This window comes from Ovis aries, chromosome 13 (genome assembly GCF_016772045.2).
Source record: "Ovis aries strain OAR_USU_Benz2616 breed Rambouillet chromosome 13, ARS-UI_Ramb_v3.0, whole genome shotgun sequence".
Lineage (NCBI taxonomy): Eukaryota > Metazoa > Chordata > Mammalia > Artiodactyla > Bovidae > Ovis > Ovis aries.
In genome coordinates, this window is record NC_056066.1 from 12,171,266 (window position 1) to 12,180,651 (window position 9,386).

The 9,386-nt window shown below is 43.4% G+C and overlaps 1 protein-coding gene across 2 annotated transcripts in view; it reads left to right on the forward strand.

Annotated features, from left to right (window-relative positions):
• The window catches only part of ITIH2 (inter-alpha-trypsin inhibitor heavy chain 2), a 31,719-nt gene extending 25,266 nt beyond the window's left edge, over positions 1–6,453 (forward strand). For both annotated transcript variants that reach the window (XM_004014178.5, XM_042230445.2), the window contains 5 exons: positions 1,687–1,800; positions 2,411–2,609; positions 3,591–3,763; positions 5,192–5,303; positions 6,247–6,453. In XM_004014178.5, the coding sequence (XP_004014227.3) occupies positions 1,687–1,800; positions 2,411–2,609; positions 3,591–3,763; positions 5,192–5,303; positions 6,247–6,394 (746 nt within the window). In that variant the 3' untranslated portion in view covers positions 6,395–6,453. The remainder of the gene's footprint in view (positions 1–1,686; positions 1,801–2,410; positions 2,610–3,590; positions 3,764–5,191; positions 5,304–6,246) is intronic.
• The last annotated feature ends 2,933 nt before the right edge of the window (positions 6,454–9,386 follow it).

Sequence of the window (9,386 nt, forward strand, 5' to 3'; positions counted from 1 at the left end):
TCGATCCCTGGGTTGGGAAGATACCCTGGAGAAGGGAAAGGCTACCCACTCCAGTATTCTGGCCTAGAGAATTCCATGGACTGTATAGTTCATGGGGTTGCAAAGAGTCGGACATGACTGAGCAACTTTCACTTCACTTCAACAGGATTCTTGCTGAAGGTAGGCCGAGTGATCGGACCTCACCTAGGTGGGGGACAGAGGAGGGGAGGAACCTGATTAAGATACAAAGGTGATCAGATTTGGAGAGTGGAGGATTCTAGCTAAACCTCCTTAGTAGGATTTTTGCTAAAATTGGACAATGCAGAGATGAACACAGAGGTCCAGAATCTGAGGTTGAACTTGAAGAGTTCAGGGAAACCTGAGTTTATTCAAAGAGAGAATCTTTGTCACGCCATTAAATTGTCCCTCTCTTGAAGGTAGGGACCACGACTTTTATAGCTACACCAAACATTGCCTAATTCAAAGCTTTGCACATAATTTGTTTTTTTCTCACTAAATATTTGTTGAGTGGTTAAACAAACAAACAAAAAAGATCAGCTAAAATAATGGTGTCTGGTAACAAAGGATTACTTTCTTGGAAATAGCTTGATCCTTGATTGCTCTTGGAATTGATCGACACTAATTTGTATGCCAACAGGTAATATGTCTTTTTTATTTTATGCACTGTGTGTTGCTGCTACTGATGCTAAGTCGCTTCAGTCGTGTCCGACTCTGTGCGACCTCATAGACGGCAGCCCACCAGGCTCCCCCGTCCCTGGGATTCTCCAGGCAAGGACACTGGGGTGCGTTGCCATTTCCTTCTCCAATGCATGAAAGTGAAAAGTGAAAGTGAAGTCACTCAGTCGTGTCCTACTCTTAGTGACCCCATGGACTGGAGCCCACCAGGCTCCTCCATCCATGGGATTTTCCAGGCAAGAGTACTGGAGTGGGTGCCATTGCCTTCTCCGTATGCACTGTGTATAACTATTTAAAAATACAGGCACTTTAACTATATAAACATTCACTCTATACACACATATGTTGCTCTTCAGTTGCTAAGTCATGTCCAACTCTTTGTGGCCCCATGGACTATAGCCTGCCAGGCTCCTCTGTCCTTCACTATCTCCTGGAGTTTGCTCAAATTCATGTCTGTTGAGTCGGTGATGCTATCTAACCATCTCATCCTCTGCCGCCTCCTTCTATGCATATGTATGTAGTATATATATAGTGTATATATGGTGTATGTGTGTGTGCTTGTGTTTCTTCTTCCTTATGTCTTTCTTTTTAAAATGTTTTATTTATTATTTATTTGGCTGTAAGGGTCTCAGTTGCAGCAGGTAGAATCTAGTTTCCTTACCAAGGATACAAACCGGGTCCCCTGCATTGGGAGGGCAGAGTCTTAGTCACTGGATCACCAGGAAAGTCCCCCTTATGTCTTTCTTATTCATTTTTCTCTCTAGCCAGAAACATATGGCGTGGCTACAGAATGAGCATCCACTCTGTACATAACCTAAAACTTGATGGCAGCTCCATGAGGAGGGGACAGTGCTTGGACCCTGGGTCCCTGGTGCCTGGAAGAGTACCTGGCATATAATAGGAGCCCAATACACATTTGTTCTTGTGAGATGTTCGGCAATAAAATACTGTCCAAAATAATCTTCTTTTCTATGATTTTGCTTAGTTTCATTTTCTTTGTATATTTTCCAGTTGAAAATGACCCACACTTCATCATCTACCTGCCAAAAAGCCAAAAGAATATTTGTTTCAATATCGACTCAGAACCTGGAAAAATCCTCAACCTTGTTTCTGATCCAGAATTAGGTAAGATGAAAATATACTATATTTGAATTCAACTACTAGGTCATAGTCATTCTTCCCTATTGTTTTTATCTGGATTTCTTTCTTTTCCACCTTAAAAAAAGTGTTTTATATTATATATAGGACTTCCTAGGTGGTGCAGTGGTAAAGAACCCCCTGCTAATGCAGGAGACTTGGGTTTGATCCCTGGGTCAGGGAGATCCCCTGGAGGAGGAAATGGCAACCCACTCCAGTATTCTTGCCTGGAAAATTCCATGGACAGAGGATCCTGGAGTGCTATAATCCATAGGGTTGCAGAGAGTTGGACATGACTGAGAACAGCACAGCATATTTTTCAAGCTCTGATAGTAAGAAATTATATTTTTTTGAACTATTACAGAGATAATACTCTGAGTATAAACTAGCAGAACTTGTTGCGATATAATTCAAACCATAAAAAATTATAAAATGAAAATTACAAAGGAAAAAATGGTGTGTAAATCCTGAAGCAAAATAAAACAATAATTTCCCATGTTGTCACATTTTATAAGTTTGAGTTATCGTGCCCACATGCCAAAAACAAAACAAAAAAATAGCACATGGGACAGAAAAACACTTGTTTCTTTTCCTGCAGGGATTTTGGTCAATGGACAGCTCATTGGTGCCAAGAAGCCCAAGAATAAAAAACTCAGCACCTATTTTGGGAAACTGGGATTTTATTTCCAACATGAAGATGTGAAGGTAGAAATCAGCACAGAGACCATCTCCCTGAGCGGGGGCTCCCGAACATCTGTCTTATCCTGGTCTGACACGGTCCACGTGCTTAGTCAGAGGCAAGTACTTTTACATCTGGACCCAGATGTGACCTCGACCCATGATCCCATCAACAAACCCAGACGTCCGTGATACAGAGAACTCAAAATCATCATTTTAAATGTGAGGAAGTCGAGGTTCAGAAAAAATTGTGTTCCTTCCTGCCCCTGCTCTTGGCAGTAGAGTCTGGGTGTTTTGGTCACGGTATGTCTCAGTACTAGCCTAGCACCTGGCACACAGTAAGGACTCAATAAGGACGTGTTGGACAAGTGAATGAAGCCATCAGCTGAAAGCCAGTGAGCCGTGTCAGAGCGTGCTCAGAAACACTGGGACGCTGTCTTAGAGTAATATCTTCCCATGAGTATCTGTTCATTGTTGATACAGAAACGTATGCACTGACAGAATTCCAGGGCTAGGAGATACATCAACATTCTGTGAAGAAAACGTTTTAAGGCTCTTAGAAAACTGTGGTGGGGTTGAGGGGGGTTGTACTGACAGAATAAAGTCATGTTAGGGGTGGGAGAGGGATGATTTGCTAAATGAGTCCGTTCTAGGGACTTCACACTCCCAACGCAGGGGGCGTGAGTTCGACCCCTGGTCTGGGAACTAGAGGCTACATGCTGCAACTGAGAGATTCCACACACTGCAGTGGAGATCTCAGATCCTGCAAGCTATAACTTAAGACCCAGTGCAGCCAAATAAATATTAAATTAGTGTTTAAAAAAAAAACAATAAAAAATAAAGCAAGTCAGTTCTAGAAACATTCATTCCTTTTTTATTTTGAGTGAAGTGAAAGTCGCTCAGTTGTGTCTGACTCTTTGTGACTGCATGGACTGTAGCCCACCAGGGTCCTCTGTCTACGGAATTCCCCAGGCAAGAATACTGGAGTGGGTGGCCATTTCCTTTTCCAGGGGATCGTCCGGACCCAGGATGGAACCAGGGATTGGAGGCTAATTGTTTTACAATGTTGTGTCATTAATTCCTTTCTGCCTTCCCACTAGGGTGCTTGTCTCTGTGAAGAAAGAGAAAACTGTGACTATCAGCCTGGATAAAGAGATGTTCTTCTCTGTTTTACTTCATCGCGTTTGGAAGAAGCACCCGATCAATGTCGACTTTTTGGGAATCTACATCCCCCCTACAAACAAGTTTTCTCCTAATGTGCATGGGCTGATAGGTAAAGTGTCCTTGGACCGTCTGGCTGGTGTGGGACCGACCGTCCTAGGTCTTAAGCAACTTTGCCTCAGGGTTAGAACGTTTGGGTAGAATGTGGAAAAGTGACAGGTGTGGAGTGGAGGCTTCGGGAGGACCCACACTCTGCACCTGGGTCTTAATTTATGAAGGTGCCTGAGCGACACAGAAAGAGTTCAGTGTCATTGAGAGAGAGATATTTGTCACTGTTCACAGTTTCCATAGAAACACGAAGTGCATCTTGCCATGCAGGGCCGTGGGGAGAAAGCCAGGTTTGGGTCAGGAATCAGAAGCAGAAACAAGGTCTGGGCTAGGACCTTTACTCTGTGGCAGAGATAAGAGAGAGCAGGTGGTGTGGGGTTGGTTGGCTTGGTAATTGCAGCAGGCGTTAAGCTACAGGATGTCTTTCCTTGCATGGTACCTCGCCCAGGAATGATTCCTCCGGGTCTCACAGGCCAGAGAGAAGAGGTCTGGCTCGGTTCATTTGAAGATTCCAGCTGGGCTCCTGGCTGAGTCCTTTGTTATCTTTCATAGTTGGCTTTCCCAGGGGGGGGTAGATGGAGTGTTTAAGATATCAAACATCATAAGATACAGAGAATGAAACACATGATTCCTCTAACAAAGCAGTGCAGGGCGACTGCTATGCAGTCATGCTATAGCCAGGACTGTTTGCTGCTCCAGACAAGATTTTACCAGGGCTGGGCTTTCATCACCAACTGGGCAGATAAAGAGAACAGATGAACACACTTTAAATTTTATGCTGAAGATTTTTTTCTCACTAAAGAGAAGTGAACTGGCTTAGGAAGTCTGTGATAATGAACAGGGCGTCCAGGTAAACCTTCCCTACTTTGCAAAGAACTATGGAAATTTAAGCGTATAGTAGCATCGCTGCTTTGGCCACCTGATGCTAGCTGACTCATTGGAAAAGACCCTGATGCTGGGAAGGACTGAAGGCAAGAGGAGGAGAGCGTCAGAGGAGGAGACGGTTGGATGGCATCACCAGCTCCACGGACATGAGCAAACTCCAGGAGATAGTGAGGGACAGGGAGGCCTGGCGTGCTGCAGTCCACGGGGTCGCAGAGACACGACTGAGCAACTGAACAACAAACAGCATCCCTAACCAACTTTGTTTTTTCGGTTTGAGCAGTGCTCTCAGGTGCTGACCTTCAGGGCATTCACATTTACTAGGGTCCGGGTGATCAGCCTCATTGTCTAATGACAGCAAGTTGAGCGGCATGGGCCTGCCCTCAGGAAGGACCCACCCCTTTCCATCCGAATCTTTTTCCTCTCAACACGTCTTTCTATCCCAGAAAGTCTGAGAGGGACCCAAATTCAGCTGGGATCACGTGACCAGCTTGGCCTTTTGTCGCCCCTTGAGTTGCATGTAAATAAACATCTAGACCTTGTCTCACAGGCCAGTTCATGAATGAGCCAAAGATCCATGTCTTCAACGAGCGACCGGGAAAGGACCCTGAGAAGCCAGAAGCAAGCATGGAGGTGAAGGGACAAAAGCTGGTCGTCACCAGGTAGGTCTCAGATGCGTAAGACGGGATCAGAAGGGGCTTCTGTGAGGATTGGACTCACAGGGCAAAGTAGAAGAGGTAAACACATTAGTTGTGTTTATCTGAAGTTCAAATTTAACTGGCATCCTGTTTTTATTTATACCCCTTTTATTTGGCCACGCCCCATGGCAGGTGGGGTCTTAGTTCCCTCACCAGGGATGGAAACTGCGCCCCCTGCATGAGGGCGTGAGGGAAGTCCCTGACATCCTGGGTTCTTATTTGCTAAATCTGGCAGCTTCTTCCTTGCTTTGAGCTACTCTGGAGACTATACCAGCCATAACTGACCTTGAGAACACAGCCGCCAGCCAGTTCTCACTGCTTCCTTGCCCTTTGTGTGCCCCATGACCAGAAAGAAGACTGGCCCTGAATCCTTGGGCCTCCCCTCTGCAGAGGTAGAAGGTGAAAAGCAAGGGAAAAAAGTGAATTTGCCCTCCTTACCTTCCTGGGACTATTCTGGTCAATCTCTATACAGGCTATTTGAATTTCTAGGGACACACTGCTTATTCTCTTTCTAAACCAAGTCCCAGACTCTTGTTTTGTGCGACTTGGGGAACGGGGATGGGACGGGTGTTATCAGACACAGTGCTGCAAGTGTATTCAGGTGTGTCCGACGCTCTGCGACCTCACAGACGTAGTCAGCCAGGCTCCTCTGTTCATGGAATTCTCCAGGCATGGATACTGGAGTGGTTGCCATTTCCTTGGGATCTTCCCGACCCAGGGATGGAACTTGAGTCTCCAGTGTCTCCTGCATTGGCAGGTGGGTTCTTTACCACCAAGCCAACTGGGAAGCCCAGAGATGGTGCTAGAAGGGGGCAGAAAACAGAGAGGGAGAGCGTGTCTCTTTTCTGGACGTGCAGGCTGGCCCCACCCTGGTCTGTTTCCTAACCATGCTCACGCTCTCTTGTAGGGGCCTGCAAAAGGATTACCGGACAGACAGAGTGTTTGGAACGGATGTTCCCTGTTGGTTTGTGCACAACAGCGGGAAAGGCTTCATCGACGGGGATTACAAGGATTACTTTGTGCCTCAACTCTATAGCTTCCTCAGACGGCCTTAAAAAGTTTATAGCTGGGGAAATTCTCGGTAAAAAAAATAAAGTTTTTTTTTCCCCTGCCACCTTTGTAGTCATTCTTGAGTTTGAATAATCAAAACCTAACCAGACACCAAGGTGGTTGATAAAACCTATTAACACAGCTGAAGAAAATAAGTAACTTTGCCAAGAAGTTTTAGGATGTTGTTGTCTGCAGATGTTAAGTTGTGTTAATTGAGGCACAGAGGAAAGCTGCTTTGGTGAGTCAAGCCACCATCTGGACAGAGTCCTGGGTTCGGCATTTACTGGGAGGATGTCACGATGGTTGAATGTCAGGTCCTCGGCTTTACAACTGAATGTATTTTTAGGCGGTCAGTTACACAGGAAGTTCAATTATGAGGTTATCTGGGGAATTTTGAACAAGAAGTCACTCACCTTAATTGTTTTGTAGTTATAAATTAAATAAATTAATAAATAAATATATATATATATATCTGTCACCCAACCTTGCTAAGATATCTATGATGGTCCATCATGCTTAATCAAAATTCCCTCCTTAGTACTGGCCTCAGAGACCCTTTTTAGTCCAGGAAGACTGTATTAGGGTTCTGCTGAGAAAGAGAACTGGTGGGATGGCTGTATCATATATACATATATATACCACTATACACACACATACATATACAGTTGGCTGCCAAAATCCCAGCCAAAAACCTACAAACTTTTATCTCTGTCTCAAAAACAAAGGAATTGACATCCGATGACTTACCCAAGGGCAGGAGATGGAAACAGTCTGGAATGAACCAGGACTCAAACACTAGTTCTTTTGATTCCATGTAGTGTGATCTCTAATCTGACACAAACTTCTCCCCACACTTAGTTCATTTAAAGATCTGTAAGTTGAAAATGTAAGTACTATATTTGGTTTTTAAAAATCCATGCAGTTCATACCCGTGTTGCTCAAGGCTCAACTTGAAGAGCTCTGTTATTAGGAATTGGCTCATGTGATTATGGAGGCTGGTCCAAGTCTGATCTATTGTCATTCTGTACTTTCCTTTGCTTATAATCTTCCTTTAAATCTATTCTGAAAATGGGTATGTGTTCAAAGGCCACAGTGATAAAACTGCACTTCAGAAAAAAATTTAAATCTACATTTTCATGAAGCTTTCTCTGCATAATTTGACAAAAACCAGTTTTCATTTTAGAAAGCAGACAAAGCTACCTTTTTGGAGATACTCAACCAGTATTTGAGAAAGCAGGTGATTATCTTTGGACATAACTGCAAACTGTGAAACGTATGTGATTGTTTCTGTAACCTAAAGATAACCTCAGTGCTGAAGAGGTAAATAGCACTGCCGTTTAGTTTCACTCATCTATAAAAACTGGACACCTATGCCATCTACGATTTTTTTAAAAAAAATCTACTACCTCTTTTCCATTCCACTTCAAAAATACGAATCTTAAAATGCTAATATTCAACACAAACTTCAAAAGTGGGTTCTTACCATGGCTACTCTGTGAAGAACTTTTGCTCTAAAACCGCTGCTTTGGCTGTGTGAGATTACTTCTAGTCCTAGTATTTTACATGTGCTTAGTAGTTTACAAATAATTCTGAAAATCTTGGGGTGTAAATTTACATGCAGTGTATTTAGCAACACAGACCTAGCAAAAGAAACTAGATTTAAAATTGAACCCATGTTATTAAAACCTTAAAAGTTTTCAAAACCTCTATTAATAGCTGCTATTTTAAAATTAACTGCCTATAATCTTATTAATACTATTCATGTGACCCTCTTGAGACTAGAAAAATGCCTTCTCCATATAATTAACTTCGAATTATAATAATCAGTTTTGAATTTCAAATGAAGAAACCAAATAAATGAGAATTGTTGGAAAGAAAGGAACTATGCCATTACCTCTTGACTAGTCTCTGAAAGTATACTGTGCTCTCAGTGATGAAGAAAAACAACTTGGTAATGACTATGTTTGTTTATTTGCGGAAGCACCTTGGAACCCATTGGTAACTGGTCAATATTTAATTTTGTATGTGGCTTGGTGGTAAAGAATCTTCCTGCCAATGCAGGTGATCCAGAAGATGCAGGTTTGATCCCTAGGCCAGGAAGATCCCCTGGAAGAGAGCATGGCAGCCTGCTCCACAATTCTTGCCTGGGAAACCCCGTGGACAGAGGAGCCTGGCGGGCTACAGCCCATGGGGTCACAAAAGTCGGACACAACTTAGCAACTAAACAACAACCACAACAGAGCTAGGGTATGACAGGGCTCTGTGTGTGCATGCTAAGTTGCTTGTCATGTCCACCTCTTTGTGACCTCATGAACTGCAGCCCACCAGGCTCCTCTGTCCATGAGATTCTCCAGACAATACTGGAGTGGGTTGTCATGCTCTCCTCCAGGGGATCTTCCCAACCCAGGGATTGAACCTGTGTCTCTTGCATCTCCTGCATCGGCAGGCAGGTTCTTTACCACTAGTGCCACCCAAGAAGCCCAATACAGGGATAGTATTTGTCAGACATATTCATCTTTCAGACAAAGGTTAGCCTGTCTTCAATGCTCTTCCTACATATCAACCTAGTTACCATTAAACCAATTAGATACCTATGTCTTATTGTCAGAACTGAAACCCTTTGAGAAAAAGCGGACACTGGGTTCATATCATACCTGTCATAAATCTGCATTGTTCAATTACTGAAAATTAAACAAGGTTTCTTAAAGAGTTGGAATATGAATAATCCAAAGAAACAACTTTTTAAAAGGGGGGAGGGGAATTAAAGTGTCTCACTGTATAGTAAAAATGAACAATGAATCAAAAGTTATTTTAGTACCTAAGGGTATGAAGTCTTATGCAAATCCTTCTATTTCCTTTAAAGGATCACTTAATGCCATAAGAGGCATCTTCTCTTCAGCCTTATCCCAACTGAAAGACATATAAATGACCCCAAAGACCCCCGTAAGAGCGAAGTAGAAGTTTACCTGGCTGCCTAGATACATAAAAATGCCTATA